The sequence below is a fragment of the Bos indicus genome, unplaced genomic scaffold (assembly GCF_029378745.1).
Source record: "Bos indicus isolate NIAB-ARS_2022 breed Sahiwal x Tharparkar unplaced genomic scaffold, NIAB-ARS_B.indTharparkar_mat_pri_1.0 scaffold_70, whole genome shotgun sequence".
NCBI lineage: Eukaryota > Metazoa > Chordata > Mammalia > Artiodactyla > Bovidae > Bos > Bos indicus.
The window spans coordinates 22,566-50,437 of NW_027223730.1; the positions used below are offsets into that span (position 1 = coordinate 22,566).

The 27,872-nt window shown below is 44.3% G+C and overlaps 2 protein-coding genes across 11 annotated transcripts in view; both read right to left on the minus strand.

The window, feature by feature from the left end:
- The window catches only part of LOC109578038 (liprin-alpha-1-like), a 392,515-nt gene that overhangs the window by 8,296 nt on the left and 356,347 nt on the right, over positions 1 to 27,872 (minus strand). The gene's annotated exons all lie outside the window — the stretch shown is intronic.
- On the minus strand, positions 1,903 to 9,604 carry LOC139182040 (liprin-alpha-1-like). 2 transcript variants are annotated; one of them, XM_070785530.1, is made up of 6 exons: positions 9,235 to 9,604; positions 7,950 to 8,045; positions 7,315 to 7,479; positions 6,114 to 6,215; positions 5,670 to 5,891; positions 1,903 to 2,365 (listed from the first exon to the last, which is right to left on the minus strand). In XM_070785530.1, the coding sequence occupies exons 1-6, from the start codon at positions 9,349 to 9,351 to the stop codon at positions 1,937 to 1,939; spliced, it is 1,131 nt and encodes a 376-aa protein (XP_070641631.1). In that variant the 5' UTR covers positions 9,352 to 9,604; the 3' UTR covers positions 1,903 to 1,936. The 2 variants fall into 2 exon arrangements, with proteins under 2 accessions (XP_070641631.1, XP_070641632.1); XM_070785531.1 differs by lacking the exon at positions 1,903 to 2,365 and adding an exon at positions 2,389 to 5,041 and having other exon boundaries at positions 9,235 to 9,603.

A 27,872-nucleotide genomic window follows, 5' to 3' on the forward strand; every position in this document is an offset into this window, starting at 1 on the left:
TTTTGAGCCCAAGGAAACAAAACCTGTCACAGCTTCCACAATAAGGCGTCGGCATTCAAAGATTTTTAAAGCAAAACAAAAGTTGACTTTGAATTGGCTTAGTCTAGTCATAAACAGCATCCCGATCTCAACAGCCTCTGAGCAGCAGTTATGAAAGTAAGAAGTGCACCCCTGATCGGCAGATATTGAGCTCTCTGCCTAAGCGGGGAGGGCGCCTCACCGCGGGTCTCACGATGGGAGTCAGAACCACTGCTCCCTGGAAGTTCGCCTGTGAGGCTCTGCAGTCCAGGCCCAAAAACACAGGTATGGTGGGGACAGTACTGACACGTGAGGCTGGACCCGGGATCCCCACTCCATTTCCTGGATGGCCTGTATTGCCGTGTGGCCAACCTTTCCAGGAAACCTCTCTCAGGACTCGGTGATGTGAGCCTCCACCATCACCCTTTCCTGATGCGCCTTCTGTTGCAGGGCAACTGCGGTTCTCCTGTCTAGAGGCAGCCATCCTACACATACACCGTGTCTGGACCAGCGGTTTGGCATGTGGGACTCCAGCGCCACGTCCGAGGCAAGCAGGCTCCACACCTGGGTGCCATGCCTTCAGTTTCATGGGCCCCAGGCTGGCACCCCTAGGTTTGTCTGAGGGGCAGTTGGGAGGTCCACCTGTATCCCAAGCAGCTCCCCGGACTGGCTGGTCAGAGCAACAAGCAGCCTCTTTGAATGTGGGGAAGCCCTGGCTCCTACCCACTGCCTATGGGCGACCACCTCTGGCCCTGCTCCCAAGGAGGTGGGTGCCCGGATCAGCAGATGGGGCCACACAGGCACACACTCGATGCCAGAGACGGGACTGGTGGAGAAAGGCAGTGCTGGCCCCCGCCCAAGCCACGTCTACTGCCCAGACGCCGCCTCCCTGTCAGCACAGGCACCCGCTGCAGCTCCTTGTTCTTTGCCTCCAGTTGGGCCTCCATCTGGCGCAGCCTATCCTCGATGCTGCTGTGTCTCTCTCTCCTGCCTGTCGGCCAAGAACAGCGTCAGCTCCGCTCACAACAACCCTGTCCTGACAGCACGCGGGCTGTGATCGCAGGGGCGGCAAGCGGGCCATGCTCTGTGCGAACCACGGGCCCTGGGTTCGCCAGGAGCACTCCCGCATGCCTGCTCACACAGCCTGCGCGGCTTCGTGTGTGACACATGGCTCACGGAGGATGCTGGTGACCAGCTCGTGAGAGGAGACGTGCTCCCCGTGCCCCAGGCCCCACACCCACGGCCGCTGCGCTCCCTCCTCGGACTGCCTGTGGCGAGCCCGCGTGAGCAGCAGACAGCGGCAAACCCGAGGCACACGTTCTACCTTCCTAAGCTGGGAAGGAAGTTCGAACCGTTTAGCCTCCTGAGTGGTAGAGCTTCCGGAAGACAAAAGGTCGGACTACAAGGCCGACTGGGGATGGACAGCAGAGATGCCAGGGGAGAGGAGAAACCAAGCCTGGAGAGGAAGATCACAGGCAGAAGGGTGCCCCCTGGCGGCTGTTAGTGACCCTGCTCTGGGAGGGTCTGTGAGCACCGGACACCGGCGGCCTCCCGCGACGTGATGGCCCCTCGGGCACTCACTAAGCTCCTGGCAAGGCTTCCGACAGCCGCGTCAGCACAGACCCGGCCCGACTCTCTATGTTCAGCCAGTGCCCACCAGCAGCGCAGGGCAACACCTTTCCCATCAGAAGGACAGGGTGGGCTGGCTGGCTGGCAATGGGGTCGGTGCCCCCAGCAGCGCCACATCCCAAGGACATGGCCTCTCACCCGCGGGCTCCTGGGGACGGCGAGTGGGGAGTGGGGCCTCGGGTCTGCACATGCCCTGCTGGGACTTCTTTAACAAGTGTATGGATAAAACTTAAAACTGTGTTCATTACAGAGCTATTTTGGCCATCTCTTAAACGAGAATGGGATTTTTCTAGGTCTCTATCCTGCTAGGCTTTGAGTGGCTGACTGAACTCTGAGCAGCAGTGACTCGGAGCTGAAGCGTCCTAGGGACACACAGAACTCGGGACAAAACTGGAGGGAAATTAACGTAGGGATGACGCAGAAGTGGGGCGTGCCTGACACTCAGGGAGCGCTCCCATCTCAGACGGGCAGCACGACCCCCATGTCTGCGCTCCTGTGTGGACTGAGCAGCATGGGCAGGGGCTCGGTGGGAGAGCAGGGGAACAGGCCCTCCCTGTGCCCGCCCCCCAGGGACCCAAAGCAGCACCTTGGAGAGCGAGGCCACCCTCTGCGCCTGCTCCGCCTCCACCTCGGGCAGCGTCTCTGCCCTCCGCAGTCTCTGCTGTAGCTTCTCTACCAGCTCCAGGCGCTCCTGCAACTGGCGGTTCTTATCCTCTGTCTACAAAGGGAGAGCAGAGGATCAACACAGGCCGAGAGGTGTAGCCACTGTCGCTTTAAGTAAGCTGAGACAAAACCTAAATGCACGTGTCTAGTGGATTCATTCTGTTTCGGAAGCTCCCTCAGGGTATATTTTCTCTCAGTGTTCCTGGGCTTGGTCTCAGTGAGCAGAACACCTCCTGCCAGAGTATTTGCTTTTCCTAAACATTCCCCAAGGACATCTTAAAAAAAAAAAAAAAAAAGTTCTTCTATATTAAAGAAGATCTGTAGAATCTTATTCATTCTTATTGACAAGTTAAGGGAAGAAGGGTTCACTACAGACCCTTCTTAAAACGTCACCAGAATCATCATTTAGAGGGAACCCTACCGACCGCAGATGGCTACGGGCGTGTAAGCCAAAATATGGCTTTCATCTCCTCTGAAATACAGACCTGATAAGAGCATGCCTGGTGAAATGCCAGTCAACTAGTATTTGTAAATGCACGATTATTCTTTTAACAGATCTTCTTACTCTGAAAAACTTTCAATGTAGAACATTTAGACAGATTCTTTTTTAAAAAAGAAAAAAATTAAACTATCTATAAGCTCAGGTTCCTGAGAGGTTAGCGTTTGTTTCTAAGCAGCTTTCTTACTTTTTCTGTGTGCGTATTCCTCTATGTACGTACACAAACAATATGCTATGCTTTAAAACCCGCAGAAAACAATAGCATGTGGTACATAGTATTTTCTGATCTGCCTTTTACAGCCATTATTTTGTATATCGTGATGCTTTTAATTAGCATTCCCCATCATACTTTTCAATGGCTTTCTAGTATTTTATTTTTGGGGTGGGGACAATGATACACTTTGGCACGCACCAGACTGACTCACTTTGTTTTGGAGAAGCCAGATTTGGTTTTCCTGGTTAAGTCCTGATTATCTGAGACCACTCGGGAACAGGAGCGAGTAAGGCTCACCACACCACAGGAAGTACAAACCCTAATCAGACCGGAGCTCTAACCCTGCCTTTTGTCACAGTGACCCCAGTTCCCAACAGGCAGCCAGCTGCCGTGAAGTTCCCTGCTGCTCTCTACTCTTTCGGTAACAACTCTAACAAGCCAACAGATTCACCTTCAAGTAAAACAAAAGAGTCAGGAATGGAATTCCACAAAATGGTTAAACCAAGTCCCAAATAATTCAAACCTGTAAGTTGCAGTCACCCGCAATTTTTTAAAAATGTATTTCCTTCCAGTACAGCTGATTTACCATGATGTACATCCACACTTTTGAACACAGTATTTTAGGGTCATAAGAACTTTACACTGGGACTTGATTTCCAATGTGGGAGTCACATGAAAAGATCTTTACCTTCCTTCCTCAGTAATTCACTACTATAAAAGTCAGACACGGTTCATAAAAGCCATTACCTGTCGATGCCTAGAATCCTTATTTGCAATTTCATTTTCAAGTTTATTACTGATGTCGTCCTAAGTTTCAAATCAAACATAAAGTTAACATCCTCAGAATAAAAATCCTAGACACGGCAGTTTTCTCGGACGTGAGCAAAAATGCGCCTATCCCAAAGGTCACGATTGGCACCCATCTGTCTTAACGTTCTGTCCAGCCACTTGGTTTACCAAGCTTCTTTTCTACATCATAAACCCAAACAGCAAACGAAAAGTATACTAAACTACCCTGTTATTCCAAGAATTCCAGGAGGGAAGGTATCTGGCATGAAGTCAGGACCTCTGTCTGCTACACCATACAGGCGGGCTTGACCCAGAACAAGGAGGGACCTTCAACAGATCCAACGGGGAGCTCTGAGGCTCATTTCCTCGAGTGAAAGTTGGAAAAGTCTCATGCAATTTCCTCAGAATTAAAGTAGAATATTAACGAGTGGAAACAGAAGTCAAATTGTACACAACTGGGAGCAGCCTTCTCAAGCCTAGTTCTTCAAAAGCAGAGTTACACCACATGGATGAAACGCTCAAACCAGGACCAGAACTTGCTGCTGGTGCAACTCCTGTCCGCCACTTCAAAATCCACTTCAGGTCCCTCCCTGGTCACTAAGTAACCAATGTGAGAGCAAAGTCCTAACTTTAAAAGTGAAAGGTCTTGAAAACGCGTTTTCTAGAATTCTATACGTATTAAACTCTGCCACCTAATCTCCTGTTGCCAAAGAGTAGTGTGAATAGCTTATGCAAACCTGTGCAAATATTTCTGTTTTGAGTTCTCACACAGAATTACTCACACCAAGCTACTAAACAAGTACACCTGCTGTACCACATGTTGGAGGGGTTCTCTCTGAGACGGTCTCACGGGAGAGGGGTGGGCCGGGTGGGTGCTGTCTGTCTGTGCACAGAGGAGAGGCGAGGCTCACAGGAAGAGGCCTGAGTCCCCAGCACTCTCTGTTTTCACAGTGACCGCTAGGGAGTTTCTCATAAATCAGGACACCCGCAGACATGACCGCCAGAGACATCACGATTCCACATGGTTACACAGCTCGGGCCTGAGGATCTGAGGGTGAGCAAACACCACTCGACTTGTCTGACCGCCGGTATCACTGTCACACATCCCTTCAAGGAGCGGAACCTCAGAAAACTCGAGAAGATGGCCAGGCAAGCTGCCTCAGCAGAGCCCACACAGCATGCTCCCATCTCTCCGAGAGAACAGGCTCCACAGGTGTCACCAGACTCGCCTGAGTGAATCAGAAGCAAATTTCAGCATCATCAGGAACACATTCGACAGGCAGTTGCGGGGGGCGGGGGGCGGGGATGAACCGGGAGACTCGGGTTGACATATATACAGCACTGATACTACACATAAAGTCAACGAGTGAGGACCTAGTGTACAGCACAGGGAAGTCTGCTCAGTGCTCTGTGGTGAAGCAAATGGGCAGGAAATCTAAAAGAGAGACAGACACGTAAATAGATAGATAGATAGATAGTTGACTGATTCACTTTGCTGTACAGCAGAAATTGACACAGCAGTGTAAAGCAACTATACGCCAATAAATGAATGAATGGATGAATGAATTTTTAAAAAAGGAACACAGTGGGCCCCCTAGAACTTGTGGAAATGAGGAGTCCACACCCAGGGTGCGGCACAGCGTCAGGGCTGCCCTCATGTTGGTCCACTGCCAACGGACCGCCTGGACCAGGCCTCTTCTACCCCAGAGACCTCGACGCGGAGGCAGGGAGGCAGCCAGTTGTGGTCTGTCCAGTGCTCTGCTCTTACTCACGCAGCCATCCCAAGGCTGAGATCCCCGGGAGAACAAGAAACCCACATTCCACCTCAGGACAACAGACACAGCTGCAGTCACTCACTTCGCGGATGTCCTGCTCAAGTTTTCTGTTCATGTTCTTGGACTTGAGGAGGTCCTTCCTGGCCGTGTCCAGGTCCTCCTCCAGATGTTTCACGTGGGCAGAGAGGGCTGCCAGGCGCTCCTCCATCTGGCTCTGCTCCCGCAACTGCCTCTCTATGATTTCCTGGAGCTCCATCTTCTTAACCATGTCTTCCTTGTGGCTTAGAGAGCCGTCGGAGGGTCTCTAAGGGGGAAAGGAAGCCTTACACAGCCTGGTTTTGGGAGGGAGGGAACACAGTACTTCCGGGCAATCTGTGAGGTCAAAACTGCCTTCTGCGCTCTGGGAGCTCACAGGACCCTCGTGGCCACTCAGACCTACATGGTGCATCGGTGAGAGGTCCCAACAGCCCCGCACAGACTGGATGGTAAGACGAGAACCAGACAGAGAGCGAGACCAAGGACTTGCCTTTCCATTGGCGCTTGGCATGTTTTCTTGCTCATGATGTACATCAAGCACCCTGTCCGTTAGTATCTTTTCCTGGTTATTCTCCTCTGAAAGAATCATCTGCTAAAACCAAAAAAATTGAATCAGAGTAAAGAAATAAGTAAAGACAGCAAAACTCCACCTGGAAAACTCAACTCTAAACTGAAAACACAACATAAAAAGAAAATACATGGTGATGCTATCCATCCCAAATACCACCAGGTGATTAGAGTCAGAATTTGTCTTCTACTGGACAAAGGGGTACTTAAGAGATCCTGCAACTCTGAGCCACAAGTCTAGTTTACTAGTCATTAAAATAACCCTGGTGGGTGGGTCCTCAATCAGAAAGATAAATAACATCTGATGCCCACCACTACAGCCTTCATTCTTTTTTAAAATGAAAGGATTCAAATGACAAACCCTTCACGGAAATTACACAAAGACTGATCAAACTTACCTCTTTATGTGTGGCACCTAATTCTTCTTCTAACAAACTACACCTTTCAAGTGCTACTCGTAATCACGCTCTCAACTCAAATCAAAGGGGCCGAGTCACTGTGTGTTGATGTGTGTATATACGTTAGTACACTTCTTAGTGTATACTCACCCTAATACATGGATACTGTCACAGAATACCTTGAATGTCTCTCATTGATCTTAACGTCAAGAGAATCTGCTTGTTAACAGCTTTAAATTCTAAGTTTGAGAGAACAAAATGTTCTCCTAAATAAATTATTACCCAGTTTTTAACTGCAAATTGATATACAGAATATAATAAATCTTGAGACATTCATGCCAACTAATACTTTTTAACTGGGGGCTTCCCAGGTGGCTCAGTGGTAAAGAATCCGCCTGCCAATGCACGAGGGCAGGTTCGATCCCTGGGTCAGGAAGATTCCCTGGAGTAGAAGATGGCCACCCACTCCAGTATTCATGACTGGGAAGCCCCATGAAGAGAGGAGCATGGTGGGCTACAGTCCACAGGGTTGCAAAGATTCGGACACGACTGAGCATGTATGCAGGCAACGCTTTTTAACCATATAAAACTCTGAATTCTTACAGAAAAAAAAAGTATATACAAGAATTCAAGACGCTCAAAAGTCAACTAGTTACATAAATATGTGCATCATCCGCCTAACAAGGCAGCAAGTGTACAAATCCAGGATGGCCGGATGGCTGGTACCTTCTCGTCCAGGGCCTTGTGGTGTTCAAAGAGCCATTTCAGCGCCCTGAGCACCTCCACCTCACTCCTCATGCCGGCTGGGGACTGCGCCTGCCGCTTGCCTGTTGTCATCCCGACGGGTGGAATATGTCTCGAAACCAGGCACTCCAGGTGCTCCAGCAGCAGCTGCAGGGCAGGGCCAAAGGAACACCTTCAACCTCATGCTCGAACTCTGGGCCGATAACTCCTCTCAGCCTCACGCTATAGCCGGAAACATGCTAAGGCACGTTGGAATCCTGCCAGTTCAGTCGAAAGTTAGAGTGGACTTCCCCAGGGGTGCAGTAGTTAAGACTCCACACTTCTTCAAGGATCATGGGTTTTAACCCCTGGTCAGAGAACTAAGATCCCACACAAAGTGTAGCGTGGACAAAAATGTAAGTTAAGAGAACTCCCCCCTCATATGTACTAAAATTACATTAGCTCTCATCAGAAATTTGAAGCAAGGTATGAGAACCCAGAACTGATCCACCCTGGTCTGTTCAGTGGGAAGATGTGGAAAATGACTTGAAAATCAGACAATGTTTAAAGACAGCACACGGAGGCCAGTGGTGACTCCCGCGGGGCAAATGTCAACACATGAGAATCCCCCTACTGACCCTGGTGTTGTTTCTTTCAGCTTTCAGCTGAGCGATTTCCTCTTTGGCTTTACAAAGCTGCTCCCTGTAGGTATATCCTTCGGGAGTTGGAAATTCCTAGAAAACAGTTAAATGAGAAACTAAACGCAAACATAAATTAAAAAGAGAGCGAGACTGTGAAGACTGACCCTGTCAAGTCTCTCCAGGCTCCACACAAAGGATCTCCATGCCCCTCCAGAGAAGAGGGGTCCACTGACCCCAAGACCACACAGACCACCACAACTCAGAGTGGCCTTCAGCCTCCACCTCGACCTGGCAGGCACGTGGCAGGAGAGAACCTGGAATCCAAGCCTGCCTTCTCAAGACCCAGGAACATTTGAGAAACTTTCCAAAACGTAAACCTAACAACAAAGTGGATAAAGAGATTCTTAAACGACACACAGACCTGGAGCCACTGGGGAAAGTGAAGAAAAAAAAGAAGGTCTACAAGGCCACGAGGCTTTGGAGTGTTCCTCTGGGAAAAAGGCGGATGCCACCTCAAAACCATCTGTTAGCCTGACTCCACAGAAGCCACCCAGTCATTCAATCAACCGGTTAAAATGTTAAATTTATGTTATATGTACTTTACCACAATTTGCGTGCATGCGGGGCCATCCACGTGGTGAACTTGCTCAAACTGAACCCCACGGAGTCTTTCGTTCTTCTATTTTTCTTTGCAGAAATTAAAAAAATCCTGGGCTACGTATCCCCTACTACATACTGAGTGTTCAGCACCCAGAACAGTGCCCAGCACTTGTAAGAGGCATGCAGTAGACATGTGTAGCTATGAGGGTGTATGTCATACACGTAAGCAGTAGGTACCTGTCATTAAAATACTGGACACACTGGTCTGTGCTTTGTAACATGGGAGACATTAACGGGCTTAGCTGTTCTGCTTCAAGGACTGACTCTCTAGCTCGATCCTCATGCCCCAGAGATTCCTCCAGCCCGTATATCCTTTCTTTGCAAGAAGGGAGACATTAAGGGCCTTACCCTTTCTGCTTCAAGGACTGACTCTATAGCTCAGTCCATGTGCCCCAGTGACTTCTCCAGCCAGTGTTTCCCTTCTTGTGGGGCCCCCGCCCATCCTCCATGCAGCAACTGCACAACCTCTTACAAGGTAAACCTGCTGGGGTCGATCCTGCCCACTAAGGCCAGAATGCCCTGGCCGGCAGGGCCCACAACCATGCTAACAAAATGAAACACAACCCCAATGCTTCGCCGGGTGAGGGCCAATCTGATGGGCCCAGCCCCCGGCTGCTCTCACCTCAGGCCGCTCTGCTTCCAGGACGTGGGCCGAGGCCAAGTCCTTCCTAGTCTTCGCCTTTGCCTTGGGGTTGCAGCGCTGGAATAACGCCCAAAGGCGGGCCCTTCTGCGACCCATCCTCGCGGATAGGGGCAGCCCCCGACTCGGGGGCAACCGCTGTTTCACGGTAGGATACCTCGGCTACCGAGCTATCACCACCAATCTCACACTACGACCACCACTCTCACACACACTGCTCTCACACACCACTCTCACACACACCGTTCTCACACTATGACCACTGCTCTCACACTATGACCACCAAATGGCATGAAGGCTCCGCCTCCAGCACATCTCCCAGGAGCCCAGAACTGGAACCCACTCGGTCACAAGGGGCTCCGTGGCAACAGGGGGGCTGGGCTCAGGTCCACTGTCAAGGGTGCAGAGAGGGGGGAGGGGCTGCCAAAAAGTCAACAATTGAGTGCGCAGTGCAGGAGAAGGCAGGCTGTGCCCACAGCTCAGGCCCCCTGTCAAACACGACCCTGCAAGGTACTGGGTCACAGTCGAACCAACCAGTATAAACTCCTTCAGAAACCACCACCCCTGGGAATGAGCACGTCTTCTAAGTGGGCTTCTGCCCCCTCTACCCCCCAAACAAGCCTCCAGTGAGGCTACTGAAAGGGCAGCCCTGAACTCAAGGGCGTCCCCAGAACCCACTCAGCTGAGGAGGACTCACCACGCTAGCTGCCCCTCACTCTCACCCTGAGCTCAGTCCTCCCTGTCAGACTCCCTCACTCGAGCTCAGCAAGGGCTTGACCAACCTCACTCCAGGCACTTAAAATGAACCCACAGTGGGTACAGGGGTTCATTCAACCTGCTGTGAACTCGCCCTCTTTACTTCGACCCTCGGCTGCCAGACGACTCTGCCCCGTGGGGACTGCATGGTGGAGGTTCAGGGGTGTCCCTGCCTCGAGCCGCGACAGCCAGCACCTCCCAGACCCCGCCTGCGTCTCCCACCCCTCTCCTGGCTCCACTCCCACCCTCGCGGTTCTCCACTCGCCAGGGCACAGGCCACTTGCTCCTGGCTCAGCCCGGCCCTCTGCTGTCATTTGAGGACCTCGGTCCCCAGGGTGCTTTGGGTCCTATATCCACCCATCTCAGCAATTACACACTCTGGGAGAGACAGGGTACAGTTTGGGGTCCTGCCCGCAGTTCACCCTGAACACGTTCTCTTTTTTTAGCTTTATCTACTGGAGTTCTCTGAGATGTGTTCTTAAAACATCAACTGTTGCTTTCAAAAAGACTGTAAGGTCACTGTGCTCAACTTTACGAATAAAATCTTCATTTTCCACCTTAAAGTGAAACTGGAGGGAAGACTAAAAGCAGTCATTTTTTCAAACTGAAAAAGAAAACCCACGTGTGACCATGTCACAGAATACAGGTCACGTAACCCCTCCCTCCTCAGCCTTGGCCTCCACCACCAGCAGCCCGGCAATGCAAGGCCTGCCCTGGGCCGCCAGGGGCAAGGGCAGAGGGGAGACCGGCTCCTCTGTCTCCAGGCCGCGTGGGCCGCCTGCTCCACCTCCTTCCCAAGTTCAGGTGGCACTGAAACAGCCCAGGCAAGCTGGGGACTCTGACCAGAAACACAACCATGGGTACCAAGCAAGGACCCCTGGTTCTTGTTTTCCCTGGTATCAAATAAACTTGATCAAGACAATTATTGTGACTGTTACATGTGGCTTCAGATGACAGAAGACCCCCCCCCCCCAGGGTGTCTCCACTTCCAGTGACAGACGCAAGCATCTTGTAGGTCAGCCTACCAAGAGCTAGAAAAGCTAAATAAGGTTTAAAAGAGGTCCTTAGGCAGCCACAATCCAAGATTTCAAACACAAGCGAAGCTCAGTGAGGGAGCTGGAGACTGAGAGGGCCGCTCGTTCCCTCGGGGCATCTGAGCAAAGCTGACTCTGTGAAGAAAAGGAAGGGAAAAAGTCAAGCAGAGGGGGCTGGCTAACACAGCTCTGGAGGGTTCCTTGGGCTGTGGAGACAAAAAGTCAAGCGCAGGCCTGACGAGTCAGTCCGGATATCAGAAAACGTACCCAACACTCTGCCCAAACCGGCTGAGCGCTGACTATCAGTCACCTCCTGGTGCTCAGGAGAGACGGTGGGCTTCAGGACCTGCCGAGAACGCGGGGCCCTGGGAGGCACCCCAGGCTTCCAGACACTGGAGACGCTGGAAAGCTCCTCCCTGGGGTCGGGGGGGAAGGTGGGTGAAGGCTGCTGAGACTGAGCTTAAAAGGACCCCCAAGCCTCAAGTCCCTCAGGCCCTGAGTGAACAGACAGCTCTGTCCCCACTGGAGGTCTGCGTCAGAGGAAACTCTGGAGAACGCAGCATCACTCAGAACCTCTAGGGTTTTCCAAACATAATGTCCAACATGCAACCAAACAAGCAAAAGAGGGTGTAACAACAAACAGGACCAAGAGAAAAAGAACTGAACCAGATCCAGAGGTATGAGATATATATCAGCGTATCAGAGGTATGCTAGAGGTATCAGATGCAAATGTCACCTGTTCAAAAATATACTTGACAAAAGGAAAAATTTCTGAGAATCAAAACCAATCTAGAACTTTACAATAACAGTGACTGAATTTAAGAACTCAGTCTCTGGGCTTAACATCAGATTGGACGTAGCTGAAGAGACGATCAGTGAACTGAAGGACGGATCGGTTACAATATATATATAAGAGGGAAAAGGGATAGAATGTATTGAAGGAATCTGTTGTTAAACTATGTTGTTAAAAACTATAAATGGGGACCCTCGTGGTGGAGAAAAGACAGAAAGGGGAATAAGAAATGCCTCCAGGGGTTGAAACTAAAGAGCCTCTTAGTGAAAGTGAAAGTGAAAGGGGAGAGTGAAAAAGCTGGCATAAAACTCAACATTCAAAAAATGAAGATCATAGCATCCAGCCCCATCACTTCATGACAAATAAATGGGGAAACAGTGGAAACAGTGACACACTTTATTTTCTTGGGCTCCGAAATTACTGCAGATAGTGAAATTAAAAGATGCTTGCTCCTCGGAAGGAAACCTATGACAAATCTAGACAGCATATTAAAAAGCAGAGACATTACTCTGCCAAACAAAGGTTCATCTAGTCAAAGCTATGGTTTTTCCAGTAGTCATGTATGGATGTGAGAGTTGGCCCATGAAGAAGGCTGAATGCCAAAGAATCAATGCTTCTGAACTGGGGAGTCAGAGAAGACTCTTGAAAGCCCCATGGACTACTAGGAGATCCAATCAGTCAGTCAATCCTAATGCAAATCAGTCCTGAATATTCACTGGAAAGACTGATGCTGAAGCTCCAATACTTTGGCCACCTGATGCAAAGAGCTGACTCATTGGAAAAGAACCTGATGATGGGGAAGACTGAAGGCAGGAGGAGAAGGGGACGACAGAGGATGAGCTGGTTGGATGGCATCACCGACTCGATGGACATGAGCTTGAGCAAGCTCCAGGAGTTGGTGATGGACAGGGAAGCCTGGCGTGCTGCAGCCCATGGGGTTGCAACGGGTCAGACACGGAGCGACTGAACTGACTGACAGGGACAGTGGTAAGAGTTGGTTCAAGAATCAGACCATTGAGTCAAAAATGAAAACCACACATTGGTTTCAGCAGCTCTGCGGGTGCCTAAGGCAAGAAGCAAATGTTCAAGCCCTCAGAGGAAAAAGGGTGTGGCTTTTAACGGCACAACAACACTGAGAGCTGACTTTCCAAGAACAAGGAAGTCAGAAGATAATGGACTGGCATCTGTAAAATGCTGAAAAACAAATAACCACCAACCTGGAATTCTACATCCAACAAAAACTCTCTTCGAAAGTGAAAGCAAAATAGAGACTTTGAGGGCAAATGGAAATGAGACAACTCATCACCCACACACATGAACTAAAAAAAAATATTAAGGCAGTGCTTTGGGAAAAAGAAAAGTAGTCTCTGATGGAAATATAAAAAACAAGTAAAGACCAACAATGAGGTAACTGTGAGGGTAAATACTAACTCTACAAAACAATGATGTTAATGCCAAAAATATATCTAACCGTTTAAAGTGTGACAGTGACAAGGAGGAAACAGTCGTGTCAGGGAGGCAGTAAGAGTACTAAGTTAGACTTGAATGTAAAACACACGCTGTGTCTGCAAATGTACACCCAACAACCTGACAGAGGAGCACAGAACTAGAGAAACACTTCATACTTCTAAAAGAAGGCAAGAGCAAAGAACACAGACTAGGTGGGACAAACAGAAATCACACAGCAACATGGTGTCTACACACTGAAATATCAACATTATAAACAGAGCCAATACTCAAACTGATTCCAGTGAAAACTATACACTATTCAGAGGTACATGTTAAGATGGAAGGTCTTTTAGACAGGTGAAGGTAAAAGATACCCAAGCTAACACGGACAGAAAACTGACGTGGCAACATCACTGTCAAATAGTGTCTAAAGAAAGAAGCATTACTAGCAATAAAAAAGAACATCTCATACTGATACAAGTTCAGTCTAGCAAGAAGATGAGGATTCTAAACTTGAATGTACCTAATAACATAACCTCAAAATATCAATACATAAAAACTGACAGAAATAGAAAAGGAGTAACAGCCGAGTTCATAATCCCAGTGGGAGACGTTAAAGACACATCTCTCCTGGAACTGGGCTCCCTGGTACGTAGTCACCTGCAACCATGAAGTACCTGAAATGTGGCTGGCTCTACAATGAGATGCGCTGCAAGCCTGAAACACATGCTGGATTTTAAAGACTTAGCATGAAAAAAAGAACGTGAACTATTGCATTAGGTTTTATCATGTTGATTACACACTGAAATGACAATATTTGGGGTGTGTTAAAATAAAATATATTACAGGTAATTTCACCTACTTCTGCTTTTACTCAACGTGGCTACTGGAATCTGAATTACATGAGTGACAAACCTGATGTAACTGATACACACGGAACACTGCATTCCCACTGATACATATTATTTTCAAGAGCCCAACGAACATATAACAAAAAGAACATGTACTGGGCTATTAGGAAAGCTCGAATTATTTCAAAAGACTGAAATAATGCAGAGTATACTTAGGGACTGCAATGGGCTGACAGTTTATGGGCCCTCAAACTTCACCCCGCACGTGGTGATGATCCTAGGAGGCAGGCACTCTGGGAGGGGTCAGGCCAGGAAGGAATGGGCTCCCGTGCTGCGAGGACAGGGAGAAGCAGCAGGCAGTCTAGGAACCAGGAAACATGACTCACCAGACGTGGCACCTGCTGATGATCTTGGGACTCCCCAGCCTCCAGGACTACAAGAAACAACTTTCTGTTGTTTATCAGCTAGTCTACGGGATTTACAACAGTAGCCGAAAAAGACAGGGCTCTTTGATAGTGAAAAAGACAGGGCTCTTTGATAGTGAAGGACAGGGAAGCCTGGCGTGCTGCAGTTCATGGGTCACAAAGAGTCCGACACGACTTAACGAATGACCACCACCACCACCAGTTGATCTGAGTTAAGACTAAAATGGAACTCATGGCTTAGGCTATTTAGTCTGTTTCACACAGGCCAAAATGACTCGTATATTTTAAAGTATTTATCCAAAAGTGCCCCTTGATAGCATTTTACAGCCTGTACATAATAGGATGAATACTTTTAAAATAAATTTAATAGTCTATACTTCTAAAATATAATATTTCAAAATATTTTCCTATAAGAGACTTTGAATATTTTTTCAGTAACTCTCCCTCTTTCCCTCTATGACAGGCACTGAACAATGTTGAGGAAAAATCAGTTTGGTGCTAGGAAGTCACAGGCAGGATACTTACCAACTTTAAAGATTAGTAGCAGAAAAAAAAAAAAAAAAGATTAGTAGTATATACTATATATTCATAGAGAATTACTTGCTGTCATTAATGTTGGAAGAGCAACACATTCCCATTTCCTTATGGTCCTTTCATAAACAATGCTTCTCTAGTTTGTCTTTTAAACACATAAACAGTGTTTCTCTAGTTCTGTGCTCCTCTGTCAGGTCCTTCTGTTATTGTCTGGTGAAGGGGAAACACTGTTATCAGAAAATGAAACTAAAATTATAAGTTAGATATGATGTTATTGTTCTATTTTTGTATGTTTCTGAATCAAGATTAGATAAACAACAGATGGGCTGCCTTCTGTGGCTGAAAATAGAAATAATGGGTTGTTTGTTTTCTACACAAATAATTTTTGTTTTAATTCTACAAATGGCTCTAAGGTGAACTTGACGGTCTTGGCTAAGCTGCTTCTATTACGGTAACACATTTCTATTATTGAAACACAGGTTCTAGTATCAATATTCCTTGGGACATAGATAATTGGATTAGATGGATGAAAGAGAAAAAAATGAAGGGGGAAACTTTAGGAAAGGAAACATGTTCTTTTGAAAATCAATGTTTAAACGACAAAATGATGATTCTAATACAGAATATAAGAACAATTCTTTTTTAAACCTCAGGAATTATGTACTTGCCACAACAGAATAATGAAATTTTTCTTTGTGTATGGCATTCTAGTACGAGGCTTAACTTTATTTTCTCATTGAATCTTCACAGCCACCTATGAGGTAGATATTACTGTATTTAACATATTATTCCCTATATTTCCATGAGGCAACTGAGACTCAAAGTGTTACAGATGGGACTGTAAACCCCATGTTCTTAATAAATATGTTACATGTGAATGGCTTTCTAGAAATATCAACAAACTTTGAAATGTGTAACTCTTTCATAAAATGCTTTGAGCGTCTTAGAAGCCCCTAAATAAATAGGAAGATGTGGGAAAACAGAAATGAATATTCTCTGTAAAAACAAAAAACAATGCCTGAAGAGACATATAAAATACAAAATAATTATGTGTAATAATAAAATGATAAAGCAGGAGTCAGAGGAACACTAATGGGAGAGTGATCCAAGTTATTATTTGTATTAGAATACTGTAAGTCAAGAGTACATATCATAATTTCTGGGGTAAGCAATAAAAGAATGCACAACTAACTAGGTAATCAGAGAGAGAAATACAATAATACAAAAGAAGTCAAGACAGGAGAGAGAACAAGAAAAACAGTTTGGAAAAACTGAAATCGAATAATAAGATGGCAGATATTAACCCAAGTACATCACCAATTGCATTATATATAAATGAACTATCGACTACATAAGACAGTAAGATTGCTGGACTAGGTACAAAAAAAATTTGCTGATAGGAATGTAAAATGAGGCAACCACTATGGAGAACAGTCTGGTGACTATTCAAGCAGTTAAACATAAAACTGCCACGTGATCCAGAATTCCACTCCTAGGAATATACCCCAAATAATTTTAAATCATGTCTAAGCAAAAATAATCCTGCTTATTTAACTTCTATGCAGAGTACATCATGTGAAATGCCAGACTGGACAAAACACAAGCCGGAATCAAGATTGCTGGGAGAAATATCAATAACCTCAGATGTGCAGGTGACACGACCCTTACGGCAGAAAGCAAAGAAGGACCAAAGAGCCTCTGCATGAAAAGTGAAAGAGGAGAGTGAAAAAGTGGGCTTACAACTCAACATTCAGAAAACTAAGATCACAGCATCCAGTCCCATCACTTCATGGCAAATAGACAGGAAAACAATGGAAACAGTGACAGACTATTTTGGGGGCCTCCAAAATCACTGCAGATGCTGACTGCATCCATGATATGAAAAGACACTTGCTCCTTGGAAGAAAAGTTATGGTCATCTTAGACGGCATATTAAAAAGCAGAGACATTACTTACCAACAAAGGTCCGTCTCATCAAAGCTGTAGTTTTTCCAGTAGTCATGTATGGATGTGAGAATTGAACTATAAAGAAAGCTGAGTGCCAAAGAATTGAGGCTTTTGAACTGTGGTGTTGAAGAAGACTCTTGAGAGTCCCTTCGACGGCAAGGAGATCAAACCACTCTATCATAAAGGAAATCAGTCCTGAATATTCATTGGAAGGACTGATGCTGAAGCTGAAACTCCAATACTGTGGCCAACTGATGGGAAAAACTGATTCACTGGGAAAGACCTTGATGCTGGGAAAGATTGAAGACGGGACGAGAAGGGGATGACAGAGGATGAGATGGTTGGATGGCATCACCGACTAAATGGACAGAAGTTTGAGCAACCTCTGGCAGTTGGTGATGGACAGGGAGGCCTGGCATGCTACAGTCCATGGGGTCGTAGAGAGTTGGACACGGCTGAGCAACTGACCTGAACTGAAGCAAAAATGTGCATATGAATGTTCATAACAGAGCAGTGTTATTCATAATAACCATAAAGAGCAAAATAAAGCAAAAGCAAGCAAAGGAAAGGAAATAAGAAAGAAGAGAAGTCAATGACACTGAAATCAGAAAACCAGTTTTTTTTAAAAAATCACACAACCCAAGAGCTGGTTCTTTGAAAACTTTAGTACAATTGATAAGGTTCTAGTACAAATGATTTAAGACAGAGAAACACAACTTTACCAATATCAAGAATGAAAAAGAGGGTATCACTAGAGACCGTACTGACATTAAAAATATAATAAGGAAGGACTTCCCTAGTGGCCCAGTGGTTAAGAATCTGTCTGCCAATGCAGGGGACATGGGTTCAATCCCTGGTCCAGGAAATTCCCTCATACTTCAGAGTGACATGCCCATGTGTCACAACTACTGAAGCCCACACACTCTGCAGCCCAGGCTCTGCAACAAGAGGAGCCACCACAATGAAAAGCCTAAAACAAAGAGTAGCCCCCACACTCTGCAACTAGGGAAAGACTGCACACAGCAATGAAAACCCAGCACAACCAAAACTAACTTTCACTTTCCAATAAAAATGTTAAAAATACCTAAGTAATATTACAAACAACTCTATGCATATAAACCAGACAATTTAGATGAAGTAGACCAATTCCTCAGACTGCCAAAACTCACCCAAGATGAAACTGATAATATGAACAGTCCTGTAACGATTCAACAAATTGAATTTGTAGTTTAAAATCTCCTGAACAAAGATGTTCAGGCCTGATGCTTTCATTGGTAAAATCTAACAATTTTAAAGGGATACCAATTCTACACAATCTCTTCCAGAAAACAGCAGAGAACTAATCCAAACAAATGCTATGAAGTCCGGATTACTTAATATTCAGTTCAGTTTAGTTGCTCAGTCGTGTCCAACTCTTTGAGACCCCGTGGATTGCAGCAAGCCAGGTATCCCTGTCCATCAGCAACTCCCAGAGTTTACTCAAACTCATGTCTATTGAGTTGCTGATGCCATCCAACTGTCTCATCCTCTGTGGTCCCCATCTCCTCCTGCCCCCCAATCCCTCCCAGCATCAGAGTCTTTTCAAATGAGTCAACTCTTCGCATGAGGTGGCCAAAGTATTGGAGTTACAGCTTTAGCATCATTCCTTCCAAAGAACACCCAGGACTGATCTCCTTTAGAATGGACTGGTTGCATCTCCTTGCAGTCCAAGGGACTCTCAAGAGTCTTCTCCAACAGCACAGTTCAAAAGCATCAATTCTTTGGCGCTCCAAAAATCAAGACACTGTGGTATTGGTGGTGAAATAGGCACAAAGATCAACAAGACAGAATAGACAACCCAAATATAAATCTATACAAGGACAGATAACTGATTTTTAAGGAAGAAGCAAAAGCAGTTCAATGGTGGAAGGATAGATAGCCTTCCCAACAAATGGTGCTTAAGCTATTGGATATTCACAGGCAAAAAAAATGAAACTCACTTGATACAAATTAACTCAAAATTGATCATAGATTTAAATGTGAGACACATAAAGCTATAAAACTTCAGAGAATTTGCAGACCCACTGAAGAATTCTTAGAAACGACACCAAAAATGCAGTCCCTAAAAGGAAAAAAACTTGGTAAACTGGACTTTGTTAAAATTTAAGACTTCTAGTCTCCTAGACTTTGTTAAAAGGCTGAAAAAGTAAGCTACAGACTAGAATAAACTATTTACAAACTATATTTCCAACAAAGGATTTGTATCTAGAACCTATAAAGAACTCTCAAAGCTCAAAAGTAAAAAGCAATTCAACTGAAAATGAACAATAGACATGAACAGACATTTTATCAAAGAAGATACATGAATGGCACATGAAGATGTTCAATATTATTAGTCATAAGGGAAATGCAAATTGAAATCATGTAAGATATCACATCATCTGAGAAAAGCTGAATAAAAAACAGTGAAAATACCAAACGGTGGTAAGAATGCTGAGAACATACGTCTCTCATACACTGCTGGTAGAATGTAAAATGGTAGAACTTCTATGGAAAATAGCTGAGTAGTTTCTTAAAAATTCAAATACATGCTTATCCTGCAACCCAGCAATCACACTCCTGGGCATTTATTTACATGAAAGGAAAATTTACGTCTGCACAGAAACCTGTACATGAATGTTCAGAGCGGCTTTACTTGCAATAGCAAAAAGCTGGAAACAACTCAGTATCCTTCAGTGGACGATTAAACAAACTGCAGAACATCTCTGTAACGGAATACTTCTCAGCAATTAAAAACAGTCACTACTGGTACATGAAGCAACTTGGATGGGTCTCAAGGTATTATGCTAAACGAAAAAAGTCAATCTCAAAAGATTATACACTGTATGAATCTATTTATATAACATTCTTGACAAAATTATAGGGACAGAGAACAAATTAGTGGTTGCCTGGGAACAGGAAAGAGTGGTAGGGAGAAAGGAAGCACAAGAAAGATGTGGTGATAAAAACAGTTCTGTATCATTTTGGGGTTTTGTTTTCTTTTTGCCACACTGGGGGTCTTGTGGGATCTCAGTTCCCCAACCAGGGATCTGAACTCGTGCCCCCTGCAGTGGAAGCACAGAATCCTAACCACTGGATTGCCAGGGAATTTCCACAGTATCTTAACCAAAGTGATGGCTCCATGAACTTATACATGTGATACAAATGCAAAGACAATAAAAATACATGGACATGTGCATATACAGACACAAAAATGAGTACATGTAAAAACGGGTGAAATATGATAACGGGCTAAAGAGTATACCTATGATAACTTTCCTTTTTTTTTTTTTTTAGATCACCTGTGCCTTTAAAACTTTTTATTTATTTATTTGGCTGTGCTGGGTCTTCACTGCTGAGTGCAGGCTTTCTCTAGCTGCAGTGAGTGGGGGCTACTCTCTAGTTGCAGTGTGCGGGCTTCTCATTGCAGCAGCTTCTCTTGTTGCAGGACACAGACTCTAGGGAATAGAGGCTTCAGTAGTTGTGGTACCTGGGCTCAGCTGTCCCGAAGCATGTGGGATCTTCCTGGATCAGGGATCAAACTGGTGCCCCCAGTATCAAACTGGCAGGAGGATTCTTAACCACTTGACCACTAGGGAAGTCCAAGGTCCCAGTTTCGATACTAATGGCTACATAAGATAGCAAGGCACAGTTCCCCAGCCCCCCGCCCCCAGTGAAACTAGCTACAGTATATAGAATTTCTACACTCCTTTAATTTCCTGAGCTGCTGCTGTTGCTAAGTTGCTTCAGTCGTGTCCAACCCTGTGCGACCCCATAGATGGCAGCTCACCAGACTCCCCTGTCCCTGGGATTCTCCAGGCAAGAACACTGGAGTGGGTTGCCATTTCCTTCTCCAATGCATGAAAGTGAAAAGTGAAAGTGAAGTCGCTCAGTCGTGTCTGACTCTTGGCCAGCCCATGGCCTGCAGCCTACCAGGCTCCTTCCATCCATGGGATTTTCCAGGCAAGAGTACTGGAGTGTGTTGCCATTGCCTTCTCCCTGTGAGTCTATAACTATTTTCAAGTTTAGGGATTCCCTGGTGGTCCAGTGGTTAAGAATCCACCTTGTAATGCAAGGGACACCAGTTCAATCCCTGGTCTGGGAAGATCCCACATGCCACATGGCAACTGAGCCAGTGGGCCACAACTTGTGAGCCCGAGCTCTGGAGCCTGCAAGTTGCAACTATTAAGCCCACGCTCCATGACTACTGAAGCCTATGCACTTTCGAGCCTGTGCCCTGAAACAAGAGAAGCCCCTGCAACGGAGAAGCTCTTAAACCACAACTAGAGAAAGACTGTGCACAGCAACAAAGACCCAGTGCCACCAAAAAAAAAAAAAAAATTTCAAAGCTTAAAAATGCATTATATTCACATGCTGATGTATGTATAGACATCATACATACAAGCATATGTATGCCTTAAGTAAGTCTCAAACTTGCTTAGTCCTCAACTATACAATACCAACTAATATGATATTGATATGTTACCATGTTAGTAAAACCTGCATTTGTGAGCCCCATCATGAATTATAAAACTGACTTGAATCACCATTTTGTGCTGTTTGCACTGAGTATAAGGCTTTAAGTGTATGCTTCTGTCACTCACTAGCTCTAAGTATCTTGTGCTGTGGCTCAGCTAGCATTGATGGACACTCACTACAGGCTGGGCAGTGCTGTAAGTGCTTCACACACCTAACTTAATCTTCTCAACAATCCCATAAGGCAGGTACTATCATTAGTCATACCATTTGATAATAAATGTGAAGAAAAGAAGACACAGAAAGCTAAGTAGCTCGCCGAAGATCACAGAGCTACAAAGACAGTCCCAAGAGTTCAACCTTGGCATTCTTGTCCAGAGCCCTTGAGCTTATTAACCAGTTTGTTCTCTGTAACCTCTCTAAATTTCAGCTTTTCCTCTATAAAATGGTGTTAATATATATAGAAGTATTAAGGAGATCAAACCAGTCCAGTCTATCCTAAAGGGAATCAACCCTGAATATTCACTGCAAGGACTGATGCTGAAGCTCCAATACTTTGGCCACCTGATGTGAAGAGCCGACTCACTAGAAAAGACCCTGATGCTGGGAAAGACTGAGGGCAGGAGGACAAGGAGATGACAGAGGATGAGATGACTGGATGGCATCACAGACTCAATGGAGATGAGTTTGAGCAAATTCCGGGAGATGGTGAAGGACAGGGAAGCCTGGCATGCTGCAGTCCATGGGGTTGCAAAGAGTAGGACACAACTTAGCGACTGAACAACAACAACATATACAAATAAGAATATATAAAATAGGATACAGCTCCTAGTAAATGACAGCTTAAAAACAGATTAGGAAAGAGTTACAAATTAATAAAGCTGCAGAAGGCCTATTTGATGGGCACCAGGAACCCTGCTCAATTCCCTGTGCGCAATCAACTACCAAGTGAAAAAGTCAATTGTCAACTGGAATGGTGTTTTTAAGAAGCAAAATAAAACATGCATTAAAATCTAAATCCCAATTCTGGGTGAAAGAAACCAGACATAAAAAAGTACATTCATATAAAACTCTAGAAAATGAACACACTAATCCACAGTGACAGAAAGCAGATCAGTGGCTGTTTCTGCAGGGAGTCAACTCAGAGGGGTGGACTACAATGGGCACAGGGAAGCTTTTGCAGCGTAGTAGTGTCAGTTGCCTGGAGAATCCCAGGGACGGGGAAGCCTCGTGGGCTGCCGTCGATGGGGTCGCACAGAGTCGGACATGACTGAAGCGACCTAGCAGCAGCAGCAGCAGTGTTAGTCGCTCAGTAGTGTTGGACTCTGTGCGACCCCACGGACTGTGGCCCACCAGGCTCCTCTGTCCATGGGATTCTCCACGCAAAAATACTGGAGTGGATTGCCATTCCCTTCTCCAGAGGATCTTCCCAATCCAGGAATCGAACCTGGGTCTCCTGCATTGCAGGCAGATTCTTTAGTGTCTGAGCCACAGGGAAGATCCCTAGGAAGCTTTTGAGGTGATGGAAATGTATGATATCTTGATAGTGATGATGGTTTCACAGATACATACTTCTGTCAAAACTCAAGCTGAACACTGTTCAATGGGTACAGTTAACTGTATACAAATCATACCTCAATACAATTATGTCAAAACAAAAAACATTAATATTTTTCAAATAAGCAAACTGCCCTGATTAGAACTCTTCACAATTTTTAACTTCATCAAAGTAAAAATTAAATGTTAGCCAGCATACTGCCAAGTTGAGAATATATATAAGGAACACAGACTATCAAAGCTCTATAAAGGAGGAGAAAAGACTCTTCAGCTGATAAAGTTTTTAGAAGATTCTTACTGAGTACTCCCCTAAGCAGCAGCACTTCTATTCACTAAATTAAGACCAGGGTATATGAAGTTTACAAACTCAAAAATAACTTTCTAATATTAAATTTCTGGTTCCTTCAACAAAGGTGCAAGACACGGAACCTTCTATTTTTTGTTCAAATTCAAATCAACCAAGCCTTTGTGCTCCTATTCTCTTTCTTCTTTGAAATTTCCATTCCTGTTACCATAGGAACCTGCTAGCTGACAAGCCTTCAAGCATAGCAACAGCCCAAGCTTAGCAAGGAGTGTGAAAGGGGAACAGAGTCAAAGGCCAAAATTTGACTCGTGAGATTCAGAATTCCAATCTCTGTCACTCTACAAAGGGTCTGAGAACCACAGAAACTGTATCCTACTGGGTTTGGGAATATTATGACTAAATTTACTAAATGTGAAATCAAATGTGGAATGGCCTTGAAAATTCAAAAATGGTATTCATTCTATTTTAGATCCAAATTAGAGTAAGAAATTCTTTTAAACAATTTTTTAGAATAATTTTAAGTGACGTAAAATAAGACCTTTGAAAACGTTTTTGTAAGAATAAAATTCTAAAGAGAAAAGGTCTAAAACTTTAAGAATTACTTTATATAGAATATATAAAAAATTCTGTTTGTAAAATACCTTTAGTCCCATAGATTTGCTTTTCTTTTACAAATTTATTTTGTTAATGTCTTATGACAGCATATTAAATACCTTCCAATATTAGTTCAGTGAGCTAGTTTGCAGAAATATGACTTTATCACAGGAGTATATTTATCTTAAGTCAAAGGGGAGCTCCTGGAGCAGCCCATAAAATCTGACTTTTCTTCAGGAAGTACTTTTAACATTTCAAGTATCATGAATGGTTGTGAATTATAGTCTGACTCAAAAGATAAAACTTTACAAACCAAATTCATCACAATTAATACTTTACAATAAGCATTTAAGGCATTCTTTTAAAGTGATCTAAAATGCAAGATAATCAATTAAAATTTTAAAAGCTTATTTTTTCTTCAAGTCAGAAATCACTAAATGCAATTAATTCTCCACTACTTGTGTATTTTCCACACTTTTCGATTCAGAAGTTTCCTAATTCCTGGCTGCTTTCCCTATCACACAATAGGCTCTTCAATCCACTTCACCAGGCTGTTGTTTGCTTAGGGAAAGCCACCGTAATAATACTAACCCAAATAGAAGATAATAAGTCAGTCTGCTGGATAATGCACGTATCCTAAAAATATAAGCCATGAGTTTAAAGAATAAATACAATCAAAGAAATTTCATTTCCTCAAATGCCTATCCACAAAATGTTAATCACGGGTACAAAGAAGTATTAAATTATAGTATCCTCTTAAAAACAAAACAACAGAAAACTCTGTCTTTCAAGGTCAATTCAAACATCATCTGCAACTGATCCTTTCCACACATGATCCTTTTCTTTCTCTTTGAATCCTCTCAGCACTATATGCCTATTTATGGCATTTACCAAGTTCTTCCTTAAGTTTCAGTCATTCAGATAAAAACATATTTAATAAAAGTTACTAAGTCTTAGACACTGCAACTGGGAGCTAGACAAAAAAGGACAGCTGGGATTTTTAAAAATAAAGTTTCTGCACTAATTTTACTATTTTAAAAATACAATGTGTTTCTTACAAAAAAAAAAAAAAACCAGAAAACACAAACATTAAATGAAAAACACAGAAAACACAATAAACTGTGCTAATTCAAGAACAATCACTGTTGGTCTTGACAAAAATCTTTCCAGATCACTTACACTACATGAACATGAATACACTTCCTTTCTTCAACAAAAACAGGATGATACCATATATAGTATTTTACTATCTCTTCCTATTTTTTTCCTATTAATTAATGTATCAGATTTGGCTTCCCTGGTGGCTGAGTAGTAAAGAATCCACCTGCCAAGCAGGAGACTCTGGTTCAATCCCTGGCTCAGGGAGATTCCCTGGAGGAGGAAATGGCAAAGCCACTCCAGTATTCTTGCCTGGGAAATCCCACTGACAGAGAAGCCTGGAGGGATCCATCAAGTATAACCATTAGAATTTGACAGGCAAAGATGGAGATGAGATGATTATTTAGGCAGAAAGAGAATGAGAGGTCTAGAGATAAGAAAGCGGGTTTGTTTTAGTCCTTCACTTTACTATACTACTTACAAGTGTAAACACATACTGTTGAAAGCTTCAAGTCACTTTGACCTTTCCCTGCTCCAAAAAAAAAAAAAAAAAAAGGGCCAAGTAAAACACTGGTGTTCACAGAAAAGTGGTATCTCTGGTACTCCTGTCAGGACTACCATTACTAACCCCAACAAACTCACAGCTACTTACAATTCCAGGAGATCATGTGCTTGGGTACAGCTCTACAACCTCTACACGACTACCACCACCTCTTCTGGAATTCACAGTTTATGAAGTTCATTAACTCACTCAAACATTTATTTAGCAGTTACCTATGACTGGTTCCAAATAGGAAAAGGAGTTCGTCAAGGCTGTTTATTGTCACCCGGTTTACTTAACTTCTATGCAGAGTACATCATGAGAAACGCTGGCCTGGAAGACACACAAGCTGGAATCAAGATTGCCGGGAGAAATATCAATAACCTCAGATATGCAGATGACACCACCCTTATGGCAGAAAGTGAAGAGGAACTAAAAAGCCTCTTGATGAGAGTGAAAGAGGAGAGTGAAAAAGTTGGCTTAAAGCTCAACATTCAGAAAACGAAGATCATGGCATCCGGTCCCAACACTTCATGGGAAATAGATGGGGAAACAGTGTCAGACTTTATTTTTCTGGGCTCCAAAATCACTGCAGATGATGACTGCAGCCATGAAATTAAAAGACACTTACTCCTTGGAAGGAAAGTTATGACCAACCTAGATAGCATATTCAAAAGCAGAGACATTACTTTACCAACAAAGGTTCGTCCAGTCAAGGCTATGGTTTTTCCTGTGGTCATGTATGGATGTGAGAGTTGGACTGTGAAGAAAGCTGAGCGCTGAAGAATTGATGCTTTTGAACTGTGGTGTTGGAGAAGATTCTTCAGAGTCCCTTGGACTACAAGGAGATCCAACCAGTCCATTCTAAAGGAGATCAGCCCTGGGATTTCATTTTTTTTTTTTTTTTTTTTTAGCACAGAAAGAGTTTTTTTTTTTTTTTTTTATTCCAAACATCATTTACTTTGTTGCAAGTATAGGAGTCGATGCACATTTTGCCATTTAAGAGGAAAGAATGTGTGGATATCTGAGGGAACATATTTGTGGCTTGTTTCCATGATATCTCAGAACTCCCTACCCTGCCTGCCTAAAGATCAGCCCTGGGATTTCTTTGGAAGGAATGATGCTAAAGCTGAAACTCCAGTACTTTGGCCACCTCATGTGAAGAGTTGACTCATTGGAAAAGACTGATGCTGGGAGGGATTGGGGGCAGGAGGAGAAGGGGATGACAGAGGATGAGATGGCTGGATGGCATCACCGATTCGATGGACATGAGTCTGAGTGAACTCTGGGAGTTGGTGATGGACAGGGAGGCCTGGTGTGCTGTGATTCATGGGGTCGCAAAGAGTCGCACGCGACTGAGTGACTGATCTGACCTCATCTGATCTGATGTGTTAGGTACTATGTTACCTGCTGGCCCTACAAAGATGAATAAGGACCTCAATAGCAAGTTCTGCTTTCAAAAGCAAGTGTCCTGCAGTAGGACCTGAACTAAAAAATGAGGACAAGTTCGTACCCAATACAATGGCTATTATTCCAAAACAAAAACCCAGAAAATAACTAGTGTTGGTGAGGATACAGAGATACTGGAACCCCTGTGCATCGCTAGCAAAAATGTAGAATGGAGCAGCTGCTATACAAAACAGTTCGGAGGGTCCTCAAAAAATTAAACAGAATTATCATGCTATCCTAAAATTTCACTTCTGAGAATAACCAAAAAAAATTTAAAGCAATGTCTGGAACAAATATTTATACATCTGTATTCACAGCAGCTATATTCATAATAGCCAAAAAGTGGAAGGAACTCAAGTGTCTGATGCATGAATGATTAAACTAAACGTTGGGCATAAATATGCAACAAAATATTATTCAGTCTTAAAAAGGAAGGAAATTCTGACACTTGTTACGACATGCATGAATCTTGAAGACATTGTACAAAGTGAAATAAGCCAATCACAAAAGGACAAATATTTTATGATTTCACTTAAATGAGAATTCAGAATTGAGAATTCTGAGAAATTTCTCATCAGAAATTGAGAATTCACTCAAATTCAGAGAGAAAGAAAAAAAGTAGAATGGTGGTTGCCAAAGGTTGAGGGGAGGGGAGAACAGGGAATTAGTGTTTAATAGGTAGTGTTTCAGTTTCAGAAGCTGAAAAAGTAAAGGATAGTGGTAATGACATACCAAGGTGACTGTACTTAATGCCACTGAACTGCACACTTAAAAATGACTGGAATGGGGGAATT

Excerpts from the sequence above, each read along its gene's own strand:
- LOC139182040 (XM_070785530.1), bottom strand. The coding sequence starts at position 9,351 with ATGGGTCGCAGAAGGGCCCGCCTTTGGGCGTTATTCCAGCGCTGCAAC. Across the intron at positions 6,216-7,314 it reads ACAAGGCCCTGGACGAGAAG|CAGATGATTCTTTCAGAGGA; the intron begins GTACCAGCCATC and ends TTTTGGTTTTAG. Across the intron at positions 5,892-6,113 it reads TGCCAAGCGCCAATGGAAAG|AGACCCTCCGACGGCTCTCT; the intron begins GCAAGTCCTTGG and ends TTTCCCCCTTAG.